The 24,849-nt window shown below is 30.2% G+C and overlaps 4 protein-coding genes and 1 long non-coding RNA gene across 6 annotated transcripts; all 5 read left to right on the forward strand.

The window, feature by feature from the left end:
• The first annotated feature begins 175 nt into the window (after positions 1-175).
• LOC123267817 (odorant receptor 2a-like) lies at positions 176-997 on the forward strand. Of its 2 annotated transcripts, XM_044732677.1 has the most exons (3): positions 176-350; positions 454-564; positions 621-997. In XM_044732677.1, the coding sequence occupies exons 1-3, from the start codon at positions 291-293 to the stop codon at positions 834-836; spliced, it is 387 nt and encodes a 128-aa protein (XP_044588612.1). In that variant the 5' UTR covers positions 176-290; the 3' UTR covers positions 837-997. The 2 variants fall into 2 exon arrangements, 1 of the variants encoding a protein (XP_044588612.1); XR_006510133.1 differs by having other exon boundaries at positions 437-997.
• A 611-nt stretch (positions 998-1,608) lies between these two features.
• Positions 1,609-24,436, forward strand: LOC123268067. Its single transcript, XM_044732950.1, has 15 exons — positions 1,609-1,709; positions 8,209-8,438; positions 9,229-9,514; positions 9,588-9,687; positions 13,799-13,909; positions 14,013-14,168; positions 14,781-14,807; positions 15,217-15,667; positions 15,730-16,018; positions 17,480-17,579; positions 17,650-17,760; positions 17,831-18,012; positions 23,669-23,768; positions 23,944-24,054; positions 24,124-24,436. Exons 2-15 carry the CDS (start codon positions 8,273-8,275, stop codon positions 24,337-24,339), a joined length of 2,406 nt encoding a protein of 801 aa, XP_044588885.1. The 5' UTR covers positions 1,609-1,709; positions 8,209-8,272; the 3' UTR covers positions 24,340-24,436.
• LOC123267812 (odorant receptor 13a-like) lies at positions 2,330-4,037 on the forward strand. Its single transcript, XM_044732670.1, has 5 exons — positions 2,330-3,017; positions 3,098-3,386; positions 3,450-3,549; positions 3,653-3,763; positions 3,820-4,037. The coding sequence occupies exons 1-5, from the start codon at positions 2,549-2,551 to the stop codon at positions 4,033-4,035; spliced, it is 1,185 nt and encodes a 394-aa protein (XP_044588605.1). The 5' UTR covers positions 2,330-2,548; the 3' UTR covers positions 4,036-4,037.
• On the forward strand, positions 5,371-7,160 carry LOC123267811 (odorant receptor 13a-like). Its single transcript, XM_044732669.1, has 5 exons — positions 5,371-6,070; positions 6,151-6,439; positions 6,503-6,602; positions 6,706-6,816; positions 6,873-7,160. The coding sequence occupies exons 1-5, from the start codon at positions 5,602-5,604 to the stop codon at positions 7,086-7,088; spliced, it is 1,185 nt and encodes a 394-aa protein (XP_044588604.1). The 5' UTR covers positions 5,371-5,601; the 3' UTR covers positions 7,089-7,160.
• On the forward strand, positions 19,237-19,776 carry LOC123267822. The gene is made up of 3 exons (XR_006510136.1): positions 19,237-19,308; positions 19,412-19,567; positions 19,653-19,776. It is a non-coding gene; the product is annotated as an uncharacterized LOC123267822 (long non-coding RNA).
• Positions 24,437-24,849: the final 413 nt, after the last annotated feature.

The raw sequence follows: 24,849 nt of genomic DNA on the forward strand, positions 1-24,849 counted from the left end.
AATTTGGTTGACTCATTCAAAAGTTATTGCGGTTTGAAAATTAAAAAAATAGTGTTTTATTAAACTTCCATCAGATTCTTGAGCTCGGAGAGCTCAAAATAACATGAAAATTATATTTTTGAGCTCGAAGAGCTCAAAAACGCAATGAGTGCAATTCTGAGCGCTTAAGTATGGAGTTAGCGGGAAGTTGCAGGGATGGCCTTTAGCGTCAACCGTTTTCCTAATTTTTTTATACGATTTCTTCTTTTAGATTAGGAAACAATGTCATCGATATCTACAGCACGTCGTTAATGGTTTATATGATTTGCACAACCACCTGCATTTGTGTTATTGGCTACAAAATACTGGTGGTAAGTATTTCTTCTTCTGTTACTATTTTTGAAGCTATAAATTGTTAATTCTCTTCAACTTCTTGCAAAAAGTATGAATTGTATAGTTAATAAGATTTCTCAGAACTGCATGACCGGACCAGATGCGGATTTAGTCCAATTTTTTATATATATATTTGCGGTGTACCTCATAATGACGGTATTTTGTTTCATCAGCGAGCAGCTCATGTCTGAGGTAAGAAAAATTACTGTTAAAATTTACCGTATAGGTAAAATATATATTTTTGACAGTGTGATAAAGTCAGTGAAGCTTTTTGGAATTGTGAATGGTACCGAATGCCGCCAAAGACTGTTGTTAATGTCATGTTCTGTATTCAAAGATCTCAACGACCACTTACGCTGAAAATTGGAAAATTTGCACACTTTGGCCACAATATGCTGACAGTTGTTACCAAAACAGCCATGGGTTACTTAAGTATTTTACGTAACTTTTTAGTAATTGAGTAATGTGTTAAAAATATTTTTTCTAGGAAGCGACATGATAGCCGAGCGGACTAAGTTATTATCCCGTTAGTTCGTTCGTGCATCATGTCGTGAGGCGAGGGTTCGAGCCCCGACGGTTGTTCGAATAGTTCCAACACCAACCGTCGGAGATCGCTCCGGTAGCCGACTGTACTGGCATGGGTTTTCTCTGTGGTTTTCCCATCGCCACTATTCCAACAACCGATAGAAAGGGGTGAGGAATAGGGTAAATACAGTACAGAAAGCACAAATCGGTCCACAGCCGCATTGAGAATAGAATTATGTGCGAAATGATATGTTGATTATAAAAAGCGGAGAACATGTTGATAATAAAAAGTGGAGAATATGTTGATTATAAAAAAGAGCGGAGAACATGTTGATAATAAAAGAGTTGAAAGATTGTGTTGATAATATAGAGCGGAGCATATGTTGATAATAAAGAGTTGAAAAAGACTATATGCGGAGAAGCTGAGACAATTAGTTTTGTAAAAACCAGAAAACGGTATACAAGTAAAACTCATAATAATAAAATATTTTTTCTATGGTTGATAAAAAAAATCATAAAAAGTGATAACTGAAAATGAAATTGTAAAAAAAAGGAAGAATTTTTTTTTTTTTTTTTTTTTTTTTTTTTTTTATAAAACCGTTGTTTTGTGTACGATTTCATATTTATGATAAAAACTTACTTCTTATATTAACTTTTAAGTATTGAAAATTAATTAAAGAATTTAAATAATAAGATTTTTTTTGTACTTATCATTGTTGTAACTAATGAAACTCTTCGAGATTTTGAACTCTTGATTTATCATTCATCTAAAAATCCACTTGCTTAATTTAGTATTTCTTAACTGAATAATTTTCTTTTTGAAATTCTGTAAAAAAAAATCCAATTTTCAATTCAATAAAATTAAACCATAGTAATACCATAATTTTTATGAAAAAATGGCAGTATTGAGTTTTCTTTTTTAGTTATATGTAACAATATGGGAAAAATTCTGTTATTGTAATAGAAATCAGTTACAATAAATGATGATTATATTTAGAAGAAATGAAGTACAAACATTAAATTAAGCATTTTATAACGAAGCAACAAAAAATAGCTGATAAAAAACTTTCATTTGATATTTAACAACCCGCTGTTAAATAAACGCACAAATATATTTAGCGCATCTCGAATCCCGACATGGATTATAAAATATATCTTCAACATAAACATATACCAGCTTTAAGAAAATATTTATATAGCTTTTTTAATGTTTTAATAATTAAAGGATATATTAGCAATTCTTTTTACCATTCATTACTCACATTTTCACTCTCAAACACAATTCTCTATAATCTCATTGATTAAAATTCCAAAAATTATATTTGTACTTCAAATTTCAGTCTTATGAAAGTGTCATTTCATTACAAATTATTTAGAGTACTTGAACCAAGTACTGTAGACATTGTATCAAACAGTCTTCAATATCTTGAATGATAACTGTGAGGTACTGTTCGCTTTGTGCTCAGAAAGTCCGTAAATACTCCACAACTGAAAGTTGTGTATAGGTAAAACTTATCAAAACTTCCTAGAATAAACAAACTTCCAAATTGCGGTAATTATAAGTATAGTATTTGATTGTTCAATATGTTTCTTCGATGGTACTGCCAGTTTATTTCCGTCATTTATAATAAAGTTTCCAAACCAAGAAGACATGGAAAAGTTGAGTTCTGATCAAAAACAGCTGGACGAGGGTGTCAAAATATTCGATTATACCAGGATAGTATCTAAAACCGTAGGATTGTGGCCTTTAGCTTCAAATGATTACATTTTTACTTTCTCGCTTTGTTATTTCACGGCGATAATGATTTTTGAGTGGATGGATTTGTACTACTCGCTGGATGATTTCAACAGTGTCCTCGATAATCTCACGGAAAACTTATCATTCACCCATATTTATATCCGTGGAATTATTTTGAGGATCCACATGAACAAACTGAAAAAAATAATTGAAAACACAATTGATGATTTTAGTATAAATAGCTTCAAAAATCCATCGGAGATAAAAATATTCATGGCTTACATCGAAAAGGGTCGATTTTTCGTCAAGTCAATAATTTCTTTCATGGCGATGACTGTAATTACTTGGTACTTTCAGCCTTTGACAACCCCAGCTCCTGTCGGTAATGTGATTCCACTTCTTTACGACATTAAATAGCGTATTAAATTAATATTAATAGAAATTGTGATTATCATTACTTAGCCAGTGATAATGAGACGATAAGGTTCCTTTTGCCTTATCGCTGTCACATAATTTTTGAAATAAATGATACAAAATCTTACATGCTGACTTACATTGCCTTTGCGCCTTACATATGGATCGAAGCATGCAGCCACGCTTCAGTCGAGTGTTTGCTCATTACTCTTGTTTATTATTTGCGAGGAAGACTAGTTATCTTAGCGGGCAGAATCGACAGACTGAATGGAATGGAAACACTTGAGTGGAAAAATGATTTTCAAGACATCATTGTGGAACACATTAGATTGCTCAAGTATTTAATGATCATTGGTCATGTCTTCTCGGTGTAATTTTTTTATACAATTTCTTCTTTTAGATTAGGAAATAATGTCATCGATATCTACGGCACTTCGTTGATGGTTTATATGATTTGCACAACCACCTGCATTTGCGTTGTTGGCTACAAAATACTGGTGGTGAGTATTTCTTCTTCTGTTACTATTTTTTAAGCTATAAATTGTTAATTCTCTTCAACTTCTTACAATAAATATGACTTGTATAGTTAATAAAATTTCTCAGAACTGCATGACCGGACCAGATGCGGATTTAGTCCAATTTTTTATATATATAGTTGCGGTGTATTTCATAATGACGGTATTTTGTTTCATCAGCGAGCAGCTCATGTCTGAGGTATGAAAAATTACTGTTAAAATTCACCGTAAAATTAATATATATATTTTTGCCAGTGTGATAAAGTTAGCGAAGCTTTTTGGAATTGTGAATGGTACCGAATGCCGCCAAAGACTGTTGTTAATGTCATGTTCTGTATTCAAAGATCTCAACGACCACTTACGCTGAAAATTGGAAAATTTGCACACTTTGGCCACAATATGCTGACAGTTGTCACCAAAACAGCCATGGGATACTTAAGTGTTTTACGTAACTTTTTAGTAATTGAGTAATGTGTTAAAAAACTTTTCGTCATCATAAAAAATGATAAAAAGATAAATAACCCTGATGGGGCTTTAGATCTATTCGGGTTCAATCAACCTATAACCACCAATGCATTGCGTCCGTCCTGGTTTCCTTTCGGAATAGGAGCTAATTTATTCTCCTGTAATATTTTTGACTAAATAACGCAACACTACTAATTTAAATTTATTATGGCCAAGTTTCAAATCTTAACAGATGTTTAAATCGCAAATTTGCAGTTCTATAATATTCTCTTTTTTGTTTTTTTTTTTTCTACTATTCCTCAAAATGCAAGTACATTAAAATATTGTTTTTAATTTTTTTTTGTTTTGTATAAATATGTAAAGAGATATTGTAAAAGGATGTTAAATTTATACTCTAGTGACCCTGTCATTGGCTATTGCTATTGGGTCTTTATGTAAAGAAATAAATAGATAAAAAGTGATAATTAAAAATGGAATTGTAAAAAAAAAAGAAGAAATATTTTTTTTTTTTTTTTATAAAACCGTTTTGCGTACGATTTCATATTTATGATAAAAACTTACTAATTACATTAATTTTATTATATTTATAATAAAGAATTCAAATAATAAAGTTTTTTTTTGTACTTACCATTGTTGTAATTAGTGAACATCTTTGGGATTTTTCATTCTTGATTTATTTCTCATCTAAAAATCCACTTGCTCAATTTAGTATTCCTTCACTGAAAAATTTTCTTACTGGAATTCTGGAAAAAAAAAAATCAAATTTTCAATTCAATAAAATCAAACCGAATTAATGCCATAATTTTTGTAAAAAAATGGCAATATGTTGTTTTTTTTTTTTTTTTTAATTTATATATAACATAACATGCAAAATTCTGTTATTGTAACACAAATCAGTTACGATAAATGATTACATTGAGAAGAAATAAAGTATTAACATTAAATTAAGCATGGTATGACGAAGCGACAAAAAATGACTGATAAAAAACTTTCATTTGAAATCGAACCCGCTGTTAAATAAACGCACAAATTTAATTAGCGCATCTCCAATCCCGACATGGATTTTAAAATATATCTTCAACATAAACCTATACTAACGTTAAAAAAATATTTATGCAGCTGCTTTAATGTTTTTATCATTAAAAAGTATATTGGTAATTTTTTTTTACCATTCATTACTCACAATTTCACTCTCAAACACAATGCACTATAATCACATTGATTAAACTTCCAAAAATAAAATTTATACTACAAATTTGATTCTTATGAAAGTGTTATTTCAGTACAAATTATTTAGAGCACTCGGATCAAGTACTATAGACATTGTATCAAACAGTCTTCAAGATTTTCAATGACAACTGTGAGGTACAGTTCGCTTTGTGCTCAGTGAGTCCGTAAATACTCCACAATTGAAAGCTGTGTATAGGTATAACTTATCAAAACTTCCCAGAAAAAACGAACTTCTAAATTGCGGTAATTATAAGTATAGTATTTAAACGTTCAATATGTTTCTTCGATGGTACCGCCAGTTTATTTCCGTCATTTATAATAAAGTTTCCAAACCAAAAAGACATGGAAAAGTTGAGTTCTGATCAAAAACAGCTGGACGAGGGCGTCAAAATATTCGATTTTAGCAGAAGAGTATCTAAAGCCGTAGGATTGTGGCCTTTAGCTTCAAATGATTACATTTTTACTTTCTCATATTGTTATTTCACAGTGATAATGATTTTTGAGTGGATGGATTTGTACTACTCGCTGGATGATCTCAACGATGTCCTCGACAATCTCACAGAAAACTTATCGTACACCCAAATTTACATCCGTGGTATTATTTTGAGGATCCACATGAACAGACTGAAGAAAATAATTAAAAACACAATCGGTGATTTTAGTATAAATAGCTTCAAAAATCCCTCGGAGATAAAAATATTCATGACTTACATCAAAAAGGGTCGATTTTTCGTCAAGTCAATAATTTCTTTCATGGCGATGACTGTAATTACTTGGTACTTTCAGCCTTTGACAACCCCAGCTCCTGTCGGTAATGTGATTCCACTTTTTTACGACATTAAATAGTGTATTAAATTGATATTTATATAAATTGTCATTATAATTTCTCAGCTAGTGATAATGAGACGATAATGTTCCTTTTGCCTTATCGCTGTCACATAATTTTTGAAATAAATGATACAAAATCTTACATGCTGACTTACATTGCCTTTGCGCCTTACACATGGATCCACGGATGCAGCCACGCTTCAGTCGAGTGTTTCCTCATTACTCTTGTTTATTATTTACGAGGAAGACTAGTTATCTTGGCGGGCAGAATCGACAGACTGAGTGGAAGGGAAACACTTGAGTGGAAAAATGATTTTCAAGACATCATTGTGGAACATATTAGATTGCTCAAGTATTTAATGATCATCGGTCATGTCTTTTCGGTGAATTTTTTTTACACGATTTCTTCTTTTAGATTAGGAAACAATGTCATCGATATCTACAGCACGTCGTTGATGGTTTACATGATTTGCACAACCATCTGCATTTGCGTTATTGGCTACAAAATACTGGTTGTGAGTTTTTCTTCTTCTGTTACTATTTTTGAAGCTATAAATTGTTAATTCTCTTCAACTTCTTGCAAAAAGTATGACTTGTATAGTTAATAAGATTTCTTAGAACTGCATGACCGGACCAGATGCGGATTTAGTCCAATTTTTTATATATGTATTTGCGGTGTACCTCATAATGACAATATTTTGTTTCATCAGCGAGCAGCTCATGTCTGAGGTATGAAAAATTACTGTTTAAATTTACCGTAAAGTTAAAATATATATTTTTACCAGTGTGATAAAGTTAGCGAAGCTTTTTGGAATTGTGAATGGTACCGAATGCCGCCAAAGACTGTTGTTAATGTCATGTTCTGTATTCAAAGATCTCAACGACCACTTACGCTGAAAATTGGAAAATTTGCACACTTTGGCAACAATATGCTGACAGTTGTCACCAAAACCGCTATGGGATACTTAAGTGTTTTACGTAACTTTTTAGTAATTGAGTAATGTGTTAAAAAAATTTTTTCTATAATTCATAAAAAAATCACAAAAAGTGATAATTAAAAATTAAATTGTAGAAAAGAAGAAATGTTATTTTTTTTTGTATGAAACCATTGTTTTGTCAAAGATTTCATACTTATGAGAATAACTTACTAGTTATGTTAATTTTTAAATATTGATAATAAAGAATTCATATAATAATTTTTTTGTTTTTACTTACCATTGTTGTAACTAATGAAACTCTTTGGAATTTTTAACTCGATGTATTTTTCATCCAAAGATTCACTTGCATAATTTAGCATTTCTTCACTGAAAAATTTTTTTCTTACTGGAATTCTGTAGAGAAAAATAAAATTTTCAATTTAATAAAATCAAGCCGTATTAATACCATGATATTTGTAAAAAAATGGCAGTATTTTGTTTTTTTTTTTTTTTTTTTTTTTTTATTTATTTATATATAACAAAATATGCAAAATTCTGTTATTATAACACACATGTTCTTAAAAAAAAATTTTCAAGCTCATCATATCAAACTAACAAAGCTTATTCTAAAGCAAGTACATAGATGAAGAATAGAATAAAGACTGAAGATTCCCGTAAATAAAATCAACTTTCAATGCGCTTGTCTCATCGCCATAAATAAAAAACAAACATTACCGCGCTTGCCCGAAGATGGCTGCATAATAAACTTTGTATAGATTAAAAGTTTATAAAAAATAAAACTTTCAAACAACATGGCAATTACTGCTATAGTATTCCAAATACAATATGTTTCCTCGAAGATCGACGGAAGTTTTTTTAGCACTCACTGCTTATCGCTCGAACAAACAAAACCATGGAATTAGTAGACAAAGTAAGTTTTTTTTAGCACAAGTTTGGGCTCAATAACAGAAATTATTTCTTAGGATCAAAAAGACTTGGAAGAAGGGCTCAAAGTGTTTACCTGGACTATGAAAACATCAAAGCTCATTGGATTATGGCCTCTGGCGCCTAATAATTTTGTGTTTGTTATAACTTTTGTTTACTTCACAACATTTATGATTCTTGAGTACATGGATCTGTTTTGCTCGATTACTGACATTGACCAAGTGCTCAACAATCTTTTTGTAAATTTAACTTTCACTCATATTTTCATCCGAGGACTGCTTTTGAAGCGGCATATTAATAAACTCAGCGGAGTTATTGAAGAAATGATCCAAGATTTTAATGTAAAAACTTTCAAGCGCTCGTCGGAAGTTAAAGTTTTTATGAGTTACATCAACTCAGCAAGATTTTTTGTAAAATTTACGATTATTTTTATGATAATGTCTATTTATCCATACTTTTTAAAACCGCTGTCTGCTGAACAAGATCTCGGTAAGTCTAATTGTAAGTTTCTTCTTTAAGGGGCAAACCTAATGTGACAGCCTAAAAAAGGCGATTTTTGGGAATTAAAAAAAAAAACTACTGTACAATTGTTTTTAAATTTCAAGGGTATATTCGTACATATTTTAAGAATACACGGTAAAATTTTCAAAGATAAAAATTGAATATTTTTCAAGTTACACGCGATCTCCGACGGTGTTAGAAAAAAAAAGATTCTCCACTGCTGCAGTGATTCCGGCCTTCTCCGTCGTTGAAACGAAAAAAAAAAACTTCTCGTTAAACTATAGTTTAACGAGAATCTTCTATAGAAGATATTGTCCGTACGATGACCCACGGTCGAAAAAAATTAACAAAATAGCGGCGTTTTTATAAAAAAAAAGTTGAATTTTACCCAAAATTTTGGTCGTTTTTGGCTTGCCAAAATTCGATTTTTGATCAAATCAGAAAACCGGTTGGTCATTTTATGGAAAACTACATACAGAACATGCAGAAAAAAATTTGATAGTGATTGGATCATTTGTTTCCGAGTAATCACTGCAATAAATTCGAAAAATGCTGTTTTGACAAAAACGCGTTTAAAGATAAAATGATCCTATTTTAACTGCCGAGCGGCTACGTTTTAAATGGCTGTAACTCAGAAACTATTTGAGATATCGATTTCAAATTTTAGTATGTTATTTTTGAAGGTATAACTTATTAAAATATGAAAAAAAAATCGATTTTTTTTTAATTTCACACTAGGTGTATCCCTTAAAAAAAATAAATTAATAAATTATCACAGAAAATACGAATAAAACGACGGAATACATTTTGCCGTATCCAACTTATGTTGTCTTCAAAATAAACGACTCAAATACTTACATGTGGACTTACATGGCATATGTACCGATCACTTACATTCACGGATGTTGCCATGCTACGGTAGAGTGTACTCTTATCACCCTCATTTTCTACTTAAGAGCTAAATTAGTCATTTTAGCGGAAAGGATCAACGAGCTGAACAGCATTGCTGGAGTATGGAAAATTGAACTCGAAAATATCATTACAGAACATTCTAAATTATTAAAGTGAATATTTTAGATATTTACTAAATCATTTTTCTGTTTTTTAAACTATTATTTCCAATATTGATTTCTTCAGATTCGGTGGAACGGTGATTGATGCGTACAGCTCATCGTTGATGGTTTACATGTTGAGTGCTTCTATACTTGTTTGTATAATTGGATATAAAATATTGCTTGTAAGTAATTTATAGGATCGTTGTAATACCGATCGATGCTACAAAGTTACTGTCTCATATTGTTTTCGCGTATGGGATAATTTAAGGTTGTACGGACAGTACCCCGTAAGTCATGGTAGAATCTAAATTTTTTTTTCATTAAAATTAAAAATTTGAATACAAATAGTATATTCTGTAACTAGGGATGAAACAAAACGATTTCAGACCAGAGTGAAGTTGCCTGCCCGAGCGAAGCGAGGGCTGGCATCACTCGGTCTGAAATCGTGTTTCATCCCGCGTCACAGATTATATTTGTCATATAAGTTGCATTAAAAATGCTAGTTTCAATGTCTGGAGCCAACCAGAACTAGATAGTTTCAGACGAACAGCGAAAATACCATTTTATTATGAAACTTATAATAAAATAGAAAGTAACAGTTTATTTTTTACCAAAAATTATTCGTAAATTGACAAATTTTCTTTTATCATTCTTATTTATGCACGGGAAAAATTTCTGGGAAAATTTACGATACAACTATTGTAAAGCTGGACTATACTTTTTATTACTATTAATTGTCAAATATTTTAGAAGAAAAATACTATTTATTCATGAAAATTACGATATTACTATTGTAAAAAGTAAGAGATAAAAATTTCCAGTGCTGCCTCTGTATCTTTCCAATAGACATATAGCAAATTTTACAATAGTTGAATTGAATGTTTCTCAATTAGTGTGAGTGATGGCCGTGACAGCGCTAGACTCCGAGTTTATGTAAATGTTAAGTCGTATGGGTCTTGGTTTAGCTCGGATAGCGTAGAGGGAGAGTCTCTGGCTGCCAACACAGGGTTCTGGGTTCGATTCCCAGATAACACGAAAATGTCGGTTTTTTTTTCGATTACTATACAGGTACCAATTAGTCCAACCTTCTATCTCTCTCCTCCCTAATATTTCTTTTTAAAAAACCAACTGTGAATTTTTTACAATAGTTGAATTGTAAAGTTCTCAAACACATATTGTATAATTTGCTCTATGGTATCCGACTTTTTTAAGACTCTTGCTAGTCTTATTTGTTGGATAAAATTTACAATAGTAGATCGTAAAAATTACTAAATGAGAAGTATAGTCCAATCGTTACTATTTTATGTAGTAAAATTACAATAGTAAAATAGTAAAACTCCTTCAATTTTCTTTCCGTGTGCTTAGTAACAGAATTATGATATGTCAATACAGTTAACGGTTAGAATGACAATTATAAAGGTATAAAATAAACAAACAATTGATAGGATTGAAAATAAAGCTGCAACTTCACCTCGCGGACAGAAAATCGTCATTTTCTGTCCGCCGGGAAGAAATAATTGATACCTGCCCGGCACAGTCGCATTGGTCTGAAATTGTCTAGTTTCGGTTGGCTCAACAGGCATTGAAACTCACATTTTCAATGCAGGTTATATGAAAAATTCATTACTATAATTTAACCGTTACCTTACATTATTATTAATTAAAATAATTTAATAATTTAATTAACAAAAACAATAAATAGTCAACGTTTGACTCAAGTATTTTTTCACAAAACTCGGGCTTGACAACACCGCGCTTAACAGCTGTTTATATTTATCCGAACAAAAACAGTTTCACTGTAAAAAAATCACGCCAAGTCCACGTTCATAAGACTATTAAGAAAAAAAAATTTTATTTCTTTACAAAAAGATATAAAATAAAAAATTAAAAAATCCAAGTAACCGATATGGTTGCATATGATTTTCGGAAATTAAAAAAAATTTTGTTGTAAATTTAAAAATTAAAAGAAACAATTTTGGAACGTATTTAGTGTGCGTGGTTACGAAAAATTTCACTTTTTATGAAATTCCTAAAATCTATCTACTAGGACTTTTAAAAAAAAAATTGAAGTACACAATGACGCACACCAAGTACGTTCCAAAGTTGTTTCATTTAATTTTTAAATTTACAACAAAATTTTTTTTAATTTCCGAAAATCATATACAACCATATCGGTTACTTGGATTTTTTAATTTTTTATTTTATATCTTTTTGTAAAGAAATAAAATTTTTTTTTCTTAATAGTCTTATGAACGTGGACTTGGCGTGATTTTTTTACAGTGAAACTGTTTTTGTTCGGATTTCAGTATTTTTTTTGTAATTATAATATAAATTGACAATTTTAATTTAATATATTTCCGGTGGCAAACTATCCCCTTTAAGCTATAGTTCATGTAAAAGTTATTCTTGCGCCGCCTGGCGTGTGTAATTGCAAGCTGTCAAATATCTTTTTTTCACTGTAGTTTCCCATCTATTATAAGATTAGCATGCATCCTTATATTATTTAGTCTCTGGCCGTCCGCTCTTTACATAAGAAAAAGTTAAAATCTAAAATCTGGGTCGCTATAGTTTGTGCTGATTATTTTTAATAATTTTAAATAGAAATTATAAAGATAATTGATAATAATCAAGTAATACGCGTAATAAAAAGCATGAACTACTATTATAAAATATCATATAAAAAAAAAATTAAAATAAATTTGAAAAAAAATTTGTAACCTCAAAAAAGCGTTCTGCTTACGGTATATACACACTCGGTAGTCTGGCTTGAGAACGGAACTTGGCGCCAGACTCTATCGAGTCTGTTGATCTCACTGTGTAGTGTTAAGTTGAAAAACATAACCCATAAAAATACACAGGAATTTTTAAAATTCAAAATTCGCGCGTTCTATTCTGTGCAACGTTGCCACACTGCACTGAATCACGTGGTTTATTTATTTTTAAATATGTCGGCCTGAAATTTTCGTGAATTTCTCATCTTTTGCATTAAAATATCTTTAAAAGCCTTCGTCAGAAAATTTTCATTTTATTTTTAACGTATTCTACGAAAGTTGATTGACTGAAATAGAAGTTTTTTGTTTTTTAATTTTCCTATGAGGTAGTCACATAAATCGAAATATGTGCAATCCGCCAATAGTCTCTATAGGCTACATGCTAAATTTCAATTTTTTAATAATTTATTAAAGAATAACCCTTCGTCAGATCTATTCCAAAAAATTAATTTAGACGCATGAGATAACAATTTATAACATATCAAAAAATTAGCTTTTGATTTTTACAAGTGCATTAGTGTCCGAACAACCTTAAGTAAGCGAATAAAGTAAAAGCCCCAATTATTGACAGGGGTTCAAATATTGACACTCTAAATTATTTTTAAATGTATTTAATCATCTGTAATAAGAATAACTATATCATATAAATTTTTATTAAATTCTAATTAATTAAAAAATTGAAAAAAAATTACTGTCAGTTCAAAATATTAAATATTAATTATTTAAAAAAATAAAGTTAGCACCAGTTCATCAAACCAGCTTACGAACGTTTATTTTCTTAACAACTTTAATTAGAAAAGCAATTTTTTTAAATGCCGAGTTTAAATGAAATTTCTTCATCTAATAATATGATCGTTTTTTTCTTTTTAATTTTCAATATATGAAAAATTTATAAAATTGAATAATCGAAATTAATTGTATGCTTTATAATATTTAAATAATGGGTGTCAATAACTAGTTGATAATTTTTAAGTTGAATCTCATATTGACAGCCAGTCAACAGCGCTATGACGCCTTTTTTTTATTTTAATCTAAAAAATTTACTGTAAGAGTTTGAACACTTCTGATTCAATAAATTATTTTTAAATTAATTTTTATATTTCTAAAAGTAATTAATCATTTATGGAAATTATTATTAATAAACTTTAATAAAATTGATTACTTAATAATAAGTTTCGATAAATAAGAATAAGCAGATGATTCGACGCACATGCAGTATAGGTGTCAATAATTGGGGTGAAGGTATGTCAATAATTAGATCAATCAGTTTTTTAACCTGCCAATAATTGGTGTATCCGGATGATCTATTTAATTATTCAAAATTAATTAGTAAATATCACTATCATTTAAAAAAAAAAAATTGATTAGTAAAAACATTACTTTTGAGACATTACCACAAACAAAATTCAACGATATTGATATTTGATTGCTTAAAAAAATGAAATCAAAACTTTGTCTCTAATAGTGTCAATAATTAGCGCTTGGGGCTTCTACATTATAGGAAAAATTTTATTGTTATCAGAATTTTTTAACAGGTCCCAATTCAGAAGTTGTGCAAATGGTGGTCTATTTATGTACAACGTACCTTATAATAAGCGTTTTTTGTGTTGTCAGTGAGCGTTTAAGCGCTGAGGTAAGCAACCTTAGTCTTCATCTTCATCTTACGTTACTCATGTCAAAATTAACACTTTTTGACGTAATAATCAAATCAAAATTATAAAAAATTATTATTTTAGAGCAATCAAATAAGTGAAGCGTTTTGGAGCTGTTCTTGGTATGACAAGCCTCCAAATACTGTCAAAAATATAATATTTTGCATTGCCAGATCACAAACACCTCTTGCCTTAAAAATAGGAAAATTTTCATATTTTGGCAATGATACATTAACTGCTGTAAGATTTTATTAACAAATACTATTTCTTCTTTCGTAGAACTTCATTATAAAATCACCCAATTTTATTTTTTGTACATTTTCCAGCTTACAAAAACTAGTATGGGATACTTATCAGTTTTGAGACATTTTTTGATGACTGAGTGAAGAATGGTCTACTTCTTGGCTTAATATTTTATCGTCGATATGTTGTAAAAAGAATAATTATTTTTAGTTACTATCAAACAGTGTTTTGTAATTATTTTCTTGATACTTTTAAAACAAAATAAACAATTACTCAAAACTCTATATTCTTCTTTCGAATATTAAACTCACAATTTATTTAAACTTCTTTGATATATTCGTATCACAGAACTTTCAGCACCAAAAATCAATTGAAGAAATCCTGTTGATGGTTGAACAATAACTGAAGCTCCTCACGAACTGATGCATCATGAATTATAAGTCCAACAATAAAAATAATAACCATGTATAGAATGAAGTTTATGTATATCAACTTCAAAGTTATAAATTGCCCACTTATTGGTGTAAACCCGCAGAAACTCCTACTGCAATGTTTACTTCGAAGATGGTAACTTGTTTTCTGGCGTCATTCTCTTGGTAACAGTGAAACCAACAACACATGGAAGACTGGGTACAAGTAAGCCTCTTATATCACTGTAGTGAGAGAAGAAAATTTTTTTTTAAAATAGAGCCAAGAAATTAATTTGTTTAAAATTTTAAACAATTTTAATTAACTGAAGAAATAAAAAGTTTTCTTACAATAATTTTCTTGTTAAAAAAAAGTTTTTTTTAATTAAAAAAAAAAAAAAAAAAAAAAAAAAACAATTTTAAATAAAAAAATTGTGAATTTTCATTCAAAATTATTTTTTACCAAATAAAAAATTTTTTTTCAACAAAAATTTATTGTGAGAAAAATTTTTATTTCTTCAGCTAAGAATAAAATTGTTTAAAATTAAAAATAAATTAATTTTTTAATACAATAATATCCATTTTTATCAAAATAAATTTTTCTCTCAGTGTAATTAATCAACAAATAACTTCCGTAGGGACAAAAAGACCTAAATGAGGGTGCAAAAATGTTCGATTGGGGTAGATGGATTTCAAAAGGCATCGGTGTGTGGCCTTTAGCCCCCAATGATTACTTATTTGCCGTTACTTTCTCATACTTCACCGTAGTGATGATCCTAGAATTTGTGGATCTTTACACGTGTCTCGGAAATTTCGAAGAAGTTATTGACAATCTCACCGAAAACCTGGCCTTCGTCCATATTTACGTGCATACTTTGATGGTGCGGGTGCATATTGATGATTTGCGGTACGTAATCACCGAATCGCTAAATGATTACAAGGCAAGTGCTTTCCGAAATTCCATCGAAATAAAAATATTCATGAGCCACATCAACAAAGGCAAACAATTTGTAAAAGTAGTTCTTACGTCTATCGTAATGACTGAAATTACCTGGTATTTGAAACCGTGGACAACTCCAGCCTCTCCAAGTAAGATCATTAGGAGCTTCAACATTAATCAACATTAATTTACCTGGAATAATTTTTTTTAGTTGAGAGTGACAACGAAACAGTGCAGTTTTTGTTACCGTATCACTTTTATGTATTCTATGAAATAAATAACTCCTTTAGTTATGTTTTGACATATCTTTCCCATGGACCACATGTTTTCATCAGCGGGTTCGGTCTCATGACATCAGATTGTTTTTTGATAATCCTTGTGTTTCATTTGAGCGGCAGATTGGCTGTTTTGGCCGAGAGGATCAACACACTGAAAGAAGAACCAAAAATATATAAAATTAAACTCAAGAGTATTATTAAAGAACATATGCGGTTGTTGAAGTAAGAAGTGTTTTTTATAGTTAATTAGCAACCTGCAGTCACTATTCGACTGTCGAGAATTTCGAACTATAAATAAAATTTTGCTTAATTAAACAATGATTTTTTTTTTAATTGCACTGTACTTTCTCAACTATTGACATTTGTAAAAGTGTAAGCTCATACCGACGTTACCCTCATCAAGAGCTTTCATTTGAGTACCCACATCAATTTTTCATATATTTTATATATTTATAGATGAATTATATGAAAAATTGATGTGGGTACTCAAATGAAATCTCTGGATGAGTATAATGTCGGGGTGAGCTTATATCTTTAAAAATGTCAATAGTTCACAAGATACAAGGTCGTTTCTTAATTATGTAGGTAGAGAGAGAATTTTCGAATGCAACCTCAATATTTATCATTATAAATTAACTATCGCTGGGAATATGAAACCTTGAGAATGCACAAGTTTAAGTCGACCTTTGCAATGACACCAAATTTCATTAAAAAAAATTAGGAAAACGGTCGACTCTAAAAGACATCTCTGCAACTTCCCGCTACCTACATACCTAAGTGCTCAACAATTCACTTATTTTTTAAGCTCTTCAAGCTCAAAAATATAATTTTTGTGTAATTTTGAGCTCTCCGAGCTCAAATAAAACGCTGTTCTGTGCTTTTGAGCTCTTCGAGCTCAACAGGCTAATGCAAGTTTTATAGAACACTATTTTTTGAATTTTCAATCCGCAATAACTTTTGAATGAATTAACCGATTTTCTCGCGGTTTACGGCATTCAACGCAATTTTTTGAGTTCTTTGAAAAATCTTCAAGCGTAAACTGGTCGGACTAAAAATTTTATAGAAATTCGGAAAAAAACATTTTTTTCAATTTTTTTCGACAACGATATCTCACGAACAAATCAACCGATTTTGACCGGGCTGGTGGCAATCGACGTGGTTTTTTGAGGTTAAGAGCTGATTAGTTTTTGGAACTGATCGGTTAAGCCGTTTCAAAGATATTTCAAAAAAACGAATTTTTGGAAATTTGATTTTTGAGATTTCTCCAAATTGATCGACTCAAATTTTGTAAATTAGTATCAGAATTTGAGTGATAAAGGAACTCTTCAGAACGCCGCTTATTTTGATCGAATCGGATGATTCGTTCAAAAGTTATGAGAGATTTACATACATACATACACACACACACACACACACACACACACACACACACACACACACACACACACTCAGGAAACCTTCCTAGGACCTCAAAACGCCGAGATCTGATGAAAACTCGATTTTCGAAAAACGGAGTAAAAACAATAACTTCCGGATTTTTGAAAATTTTCAATTTTCTTAGCAGGAAGTTAAAAATCGATTTTATCATATGACTATCCAAGAGATAAAATTGTTCTTATTCTCTTAATAATATAGATTATTGGTAAAAAATTTTGATAGTAAAAAAGAAGTTTTACTTTTTAGCATGGGTGAAAATATTCAAGAAGCATTCGCTACTGCGTTATTGTCGTATTTATTGAACAGTACGATACTGTTATGTATGATTGGTTACCAGATACTCGTCGTAAGTAATAATACTAATTACAATGATAGATTTATTTGTGAAAAAGATAAATAACTGGATTTAATGTTAGAATTTCATGACTGGACCGAACTCGGATTTAATGCAATACTTTATTTTTATATTTGCAACTTATTTTATAATCACTGTATTCTGCATCGTTAGTGAGCGTCTTATAACAGAGGTACTTATAAAGCTTCTTATATTTTTTTGTATTGATTTAGAGATACAATTTTTTTTTTTCACGGATTTAGAGCAACAAAGTCACCGAAGCTTTTTGGAATAGCGAGTGGTACACAATGGAACGCGAGTATGTAAATGATATAATATTTTGCATTATGAGATCTCAGAAATCACTCGCATTGCAAGCTGGAAAATTCGCATTCTTTAGTAATGGAACATTAACCGAAGTTACGAAAACAGCCATGGGTTACTTGTCAGTGTTAAGAAATTTTTTAATTGTCAATTAAAGTCTCCATATTTAGTTTCTAGTGTTATTAGAAATTTGTAAAAAATAAATGCAAAATTTATCTAATGAAATAAAATTATGACTGTTGAACTTTATCAATTTTTAATAATCTTTTATGTTCATTTTTTTTTCTCATCATATTTTACAGTTAAAAAATTTTTAGACCTAAAAAATACAAGCAATACCTTCCTGGAAGTGAAGAATTACAATTTATGTTACATTTAGTCTTCTTTTAGAAACACCCGGGAACTTTGTCTTTTATATTATCCTTCCCGTTCCCAAATTTATAAAATCAGATAATTACCAAATTATTTTTCTTTTTTTTTTTTAACTATTATGTCCAATATTGATTTCTTCAGATTCGGTAGAATGGTGATTGATGCATACAGCTCATCGCTGATGGTCTACACGTTGACTGCTTCTCTATACTCATTTGTATTATTGGATATAAAATATTGCTTGTAAGTAATTTATAGGGTCGTTGTAATAACGATCGATGCGGCAAAGTTATTTTTTTCGCGTATAGGATAATTTAAGTAAGCGAGTATAGAGGAAGGACGAGCAAAACGGATATGTTAATTTAAAAATGAAATAACAAATATATATTATAATCATATCCATTCTTAACTTTGGCTAATAATTTTTTGGGTAATTGAAGTTTATGATTAAAGTAAAATAAAAATAATAACAAAGAAATTCTTTTTCGAAATTAAAAAAAAAAAAAAAAAGTTAACATTATCCGTTTTGCCCTACCAGTGTCGGAAAAATAAATACTCAGGTCGCGTAAAACGAATACTGATTGGAAAATACATTTCAATCAAAACAATCGTCACAAAAATATCAACCGTGTCCTGAATATGAAGAAAAAAATCAAATCTGCATCGTCCTTATCAACATTAAAATAATTACTGTATACTTACGATTTAAAACTTTATTTTTTTTCCTAAATTTCAATATTTATAAAAAAAAATTCCCACAAGTATGCAAAACCAATGCTTTATCGATAACGGTAAGTGTAGTTACATAATAGATTGATAGATTGCAGTCTAAAATGTTTCTATCGACCGACCAGCGATTTAAAACGATTATTCACTTTACCCGCCCTCTCCGTCTTGCCTGTCCGTCCCCTAGGAAAAGTTTTATTGTTGTTAGAATTTTTAAACAGTTCCCGATTCATTAGTTGTGCAAATAGTGGTCTATTTATGTACAACGTACCTTATAATAAGCGTTTTTTGTGTTTTCAGTGAGCGTTTAAGCGCTGAAGTAAGCAACCATAGTCTTCATCTTCATCTTACGTTACTCATGTCAAAATTAACACTTTTTGACGTAATAATCAAATCAAAATTATAAAAAATTATTATTTTAGAGCAATCAAATAAGTGAAGCGTTTTGGAGCTGTTCTTAGTATGACAAGCCTCCAAATACTGTCAAAAATATAATATTTTGCATTGCCAGATCACAAACACCTCTTGCCTTAAAAATAGGAAAATTTTCATATTTTGGCAATGATACATTAACTGCTGTAAGATTTTATTAACAAATACTATTTCTTCTTTCGTAGAACTTCATTATGAAATCACCCAATTTTATTTTTGTACATTTTCCAGCTTACAAAAACTAGTATGGGATACTTATCAGTTTTGAGACATTTTTTGATGACTGAGTGAAGAATGGTTTACTTCTTGGCTTAATATTTTATCGTCGATATGTTGTAAAAAGAATAATTATTTTTAGTTACTATCAAACAGTGTTTTGTAATTATTTTCTTGATACTTTTAAAACAAAATAAACAATTACTCAAAACTCTATATTCTTCTTTCGAATATTAAACTCACAATTTATTTAAACTTCTTTGATATATTCGTATCGCAGAACTTTCAGCACCAAAAATCAATTGAAGAAATCCTGTTGATGGTTGAACAATAACTGAAGCTCCTCACGAACTGATGCATCATGAATTATAAGTCCAACAATAAAAATAATAACCATGTATAGAATGAAGTTTATGTTTATCAACTTCAAAGTTATAAATTGCCCACTTATTGGTGTAAACCCGCAGAAACTCCTACTGCAATGTTTACTTCGAAGATGGTCACTTGTTTTCTGGCGTCATTCTCTTGGTAACAGTGAAACCAACAACACATGGAAGACTGGGTACAAGTAAGCCACTTATATCACTGTAGTGAGAAAAAAAAATTTTTTTTAAAATAGAGACAAGAAATTAATTTGTTTAAAATTTTAAATAATTTTATTTCTTAACTGAGGAAATAAAAATTTTTCTTACAGTAACTTTCTTGTTGAAAAAAATTTTTTTTGATTTGGAAAAAAAAAATTTTAGATAAAAAATTTGTGAATTTTTATTTAAAATCGTTTTTTCTCAAATTTGGAAAATTTTTTTTCAACAAAAATTTACTGTGAGAAAAATTTTTCTTTCTTCAGCTAAGAAATAAAATTGTTTAAAAGGTTACGTGCGATAATATCCCCGGACAAAATATCACTGCAACCAAATATTAATGAACGAAATTTCACAAGGATTATTAATGAGACAATCAATATTGAACAGACTTAATATTTTATAAAAAAAAAAATTATTAGCTACCGTGAATATTATTTCATAGTATGCTATATAACGCACAAAATAAACAATATTATGAAATATTTACAGAATCGAGATTTTTCTTTTTACATATGTTTTCATTTATTAATTTCAATATATTAAAATCCATAATTAACAATAAAATTTTAATACTCACAAACATTTGATAGTTTATTCGACAGTAAACCAACACATAAGCTTGTTACCGTGTTGTGCCCTTTTATCATGGATTTTGTGTGTCAATATTTAAAAATAGGCCAACATATCTATGCATATACGGGCTGTGCACCTCTTGCAGTCAGGAGAGAGTATTATCTAACGTTCTGTTGCGGAGCGGATATTATAAATGGGAATATATATGTTCCAGAACTAGTTGAACGTCTCAATTTTATTGTACCTAGCACTTGTTTACGTGGACTAAGACTGTTGAAATTATCATTAATAAGGTCGCGATTCTCTACCCGTACACCGACATACAGAATTGGCAAAGTCATCAACAAAAATGCTATTGATATTGACATTTTTGGAGGACCAGCAGATAAAATAAAAAATGAAACAAAAAGGGTGATTCTGAAATAATAACATTCCAGGTGTACAAATAGTGATTATAAACTAGAAATTAGTGATTATCAATTATCAAGTACTAAAAATTTTTATCTTTTTGTTTTTCTCTTCTCTCAGATCTCTCAGATCTCTCAGATCTCTTAAATCTTTCTTCTCTTTATAGATGCTATTTATTGTATAGAAACATTACTAAACATTCTACACATGAAAATGTAACATATTCTTGTCAATTGCCGAGGGCATTTCTTTACAAATAAATAATTAAATATCTAGTCTCGAGGATATTGTGTCTGGGGATATTTTGTCGCGAAGATATTTTGTCCGGGAATATTAACGCGTGTCACCGTTTAAAATTTTAAACAAATTAATTTTTTATTACAATAATATCCATTTTTATCATAATAAATTTTTCTCTCAGTGTAATAAATCAAAAAATAACTTCCGTAGGGACAAAAAGACTTAAATGAGGGTGTAAAAATGTTCAATTGGGGTAGATGGATTTCAAAAGGCATCGGCGTCTGGCCTATAGCCCCCAATGATTATTTATTTGCCGTTACTTTCTCATACTTCACCGCAGTGATGATTCTAGAATTTGTGGATCTTTACACGTGTCTCGGAAATTTCGAAAAAGTTATCGACAATCTCACCGAAAACTTGGCGTTTGTCCATATATACGTGCGTACTTTGATGTTGCGGGTGCATATTGATGAATTGCGGTACGTAATTACCGAATCGCTAAATGATTACAAGGCAAGTGCTTTCAGAAATTCCATAGAAATAAAAATATTCATGAGCCATATCAACAAAGGCAAACTATTTGCAAAAGTAGTTCTTACTTTTATCGTAATGACTGAAATTACCTGGTATTTACAACCGTTGACAACTTCAGCCTCTCCAAGTAAGATCATTAGGAGCTTCAACATTAATCAACATCAATTTACCTGGAATAATTTTTGTTTTTAGTTGAGAGTGACAATGAAACAGTGCAGTTTCTGTTACCGTATCACTTTTATGTTTTCTATGAAATGAATGGCTTCCTTAGTTATGTTTTGACATACCTATCCCATGGACCGCATGTTGTCATCAGCGGGTTTGGTCACATGACATCAGATTGCTTTTTGATAATCCTTGTGTTTCATTTGAGCGGCAGATTGGCTGTTTTGGCTGACAGGATCAACACACTGAAAGAAGAACCAGAAATATATAAGATTAAACTCAAGAGTATTATTAAAGAACACATGCGGTTGTTGAAGTAAGAAGTATTTTTTTTTTTTATAATAAACTAGTAACCTGCAGTCACTATGTGACTGCCGAAAATTGTGAACTATAAGTAAATAAAATTTTGCTTAGTTAAACATTGACTTGTTAAATTGCACTGTACTTTCTTAACTATTGACGTTTTTGAAGATATAAGCTCATTCCGATGTTACGTTCATCAAGAGCTTTTATTTGAGTACACACATGCATTTTGATATATTTTTCATATATACATATATTTATTTATTTATTTATTAAAGTCCCAACAGCCTACTGGCCAATAACAGGGACACTATGTAGTGCAAATAATGTACATTTATAGTAAAGAGTTTAAATAACATTTCATGTTGATTATAATTATAATTAAGGTAATTTATTACACAATTGGATTTAAAGACTTAGTTATCTAGGGCTTTATATAATTAATATAGGAACTACTAGTAAGATTTATAATATACTTTGACTAATTAACATTAACATTATCACGTAGCTGGACTAATAAGGATCTCAGGGCATTGGTGTTGAGAGAATTATTTGAGTTCAATATGTCTACCTGATCACTGTTTTGGCTGATACAGTCAACGCTCTCTGTATTTGACTCGCCCGTACAGGACCATTCTCTGTATTTGACTCGTCCTTGTCCATAAGAGCTGTGTAAAATCGTCAAATACAGAGGAAGAATGTGGTCAAATACAGAGAGCGGTCAAATACAGAGAGGTCCAATACAGAGAGCGTCGACTGTACGATTACAAGTAGATAATAGTCTGTATAGCGGTGATGACTACCCACGTGCATTTTGATATATTTTTCATATATACATGAATATAATACATATAAATATATGAAAAATTGATGTGGGTACTCAAATGAAAAGTCTCGATGTGTGCAATGTCGAGGTGAGCTTATATCTTTAAAATTGTCAATAGTTCACAAGATACAAGGTCATTTCTTAATGGTGTAGCTAGAGATAGAGCATTTTCGAATGTAGCCTCAATGTTTATCATTATAAATTAACTACCGGTAGAAATGATATGAAACCTTGAGAAGGCACAAATTCGTCAAGACCGTTACAATGACACTAAATTTCACTAAAAAAAATCGATTTTATCATATGACTATCCAAGAGACAAAATTGTTATTATTCTCTTAATAATATAGATTATTGATAAAAAATTTTGATAGTAAATAAGAAGTTTTACTTTTTAGAATGGGAGAAAATATTCGAGAAGCATTCGCTACTGCGTTATTGGCGTATTTATTGAACGGCACAATACTGTTATGTATGATTGGTTACCAAATACTCGTCGTAAGTAATAATACTAATTACAATGATAGATTTACAGTGAAAGCTATTAAAAGTTACCCAGGTTGTCTTTCTCACTCTTGTTAGCGTTTTATGAGAAATTGAGACAGAACTACGGTAACTTTTAACAGTTTTCACTGTATTTGTGAAAAACATAAATAATTGGATTTATTGTTAGAACTTCATGTCTGGACCGAACTCGGATTTAATGCAATACTTTATTTTTATATTTGCAACTTATTTTATAATCACTGTATTCTGCATCGTTAGTGAGCGTCTTATAACAGAGGTACTTATAAAGCTTCTTATATTTTTTTGTATTGATTTAGAGATACAATTTTTTTTTTCACGGATTTAGAGCAACAAAGTCACCGAAGCTTTTTGGAATAGCGAGTGGTACACAATGGAACGCGAGTATGTAAATGACATAATATTCTGCATTTCGAGATCTCAGAAATCGCTCGCATTGCAAGCTGGGAAATTTGCATTCTTTGGTAATGAAACATTAACCGAAGTGACGAAGACAGCCATGGGTTACTTGTCAGTGTTAAGAAATTTTTTAATTGTCAATTAAAGTCTTCATATTTAGTTTCTAGTGTTATTAGAAATTTGTAAGAAAATTAATGTAAAATTTGTTTAATTAATGAAATAAAATTATAAATTATAACTAAGTTGAACTTTATCAATTTTTAATAATCCATCATGCTCATTATATTTTAAAGTTAAAGAATTTTTAGACGTAAAAAATACAAGTAATACCTTCCTGGAAGTGAAGAATTAAAATTTGTGTCATACGTTTACAAGACTATAGTCTTCTTTGAGTCAATTTTATAAACACCCGGAAACTTAGTCTTCTATATTATCCTTTCTCTTCCCAAATTTATAAAATTGGCCACTTTTCATTCTACTAAAAAGTATTTTACTTTTTTGTAAGCTGTACTTGTAATGAAACAGGGAAAAAAATAAACTGTAAAATTCACTCGGATTCCGGTTAATTTTTAAGGTTTCAAACAGTACAGTGGACATCGGGGTGGCACAAATGTAAATAGTACAAAACTTAATGTAGAACGTGTAAAAGCCACAA

The sequence above is a fragment of the Cotesia glomerata genome, linkage group LG6 (assembly GCF_020080835.1).
Source record: "Cotesia glomerata isolate CgM1 linkage group LG6, MPM_Cglom_v2.3, whole genome shotgun sequence".
Lineage (NCBI taxonomy): Eukaryota > Metazoa > Arthropoda > Insecta > Hymenoptera > Braconidae > Cotesia > Cotesia glomerata.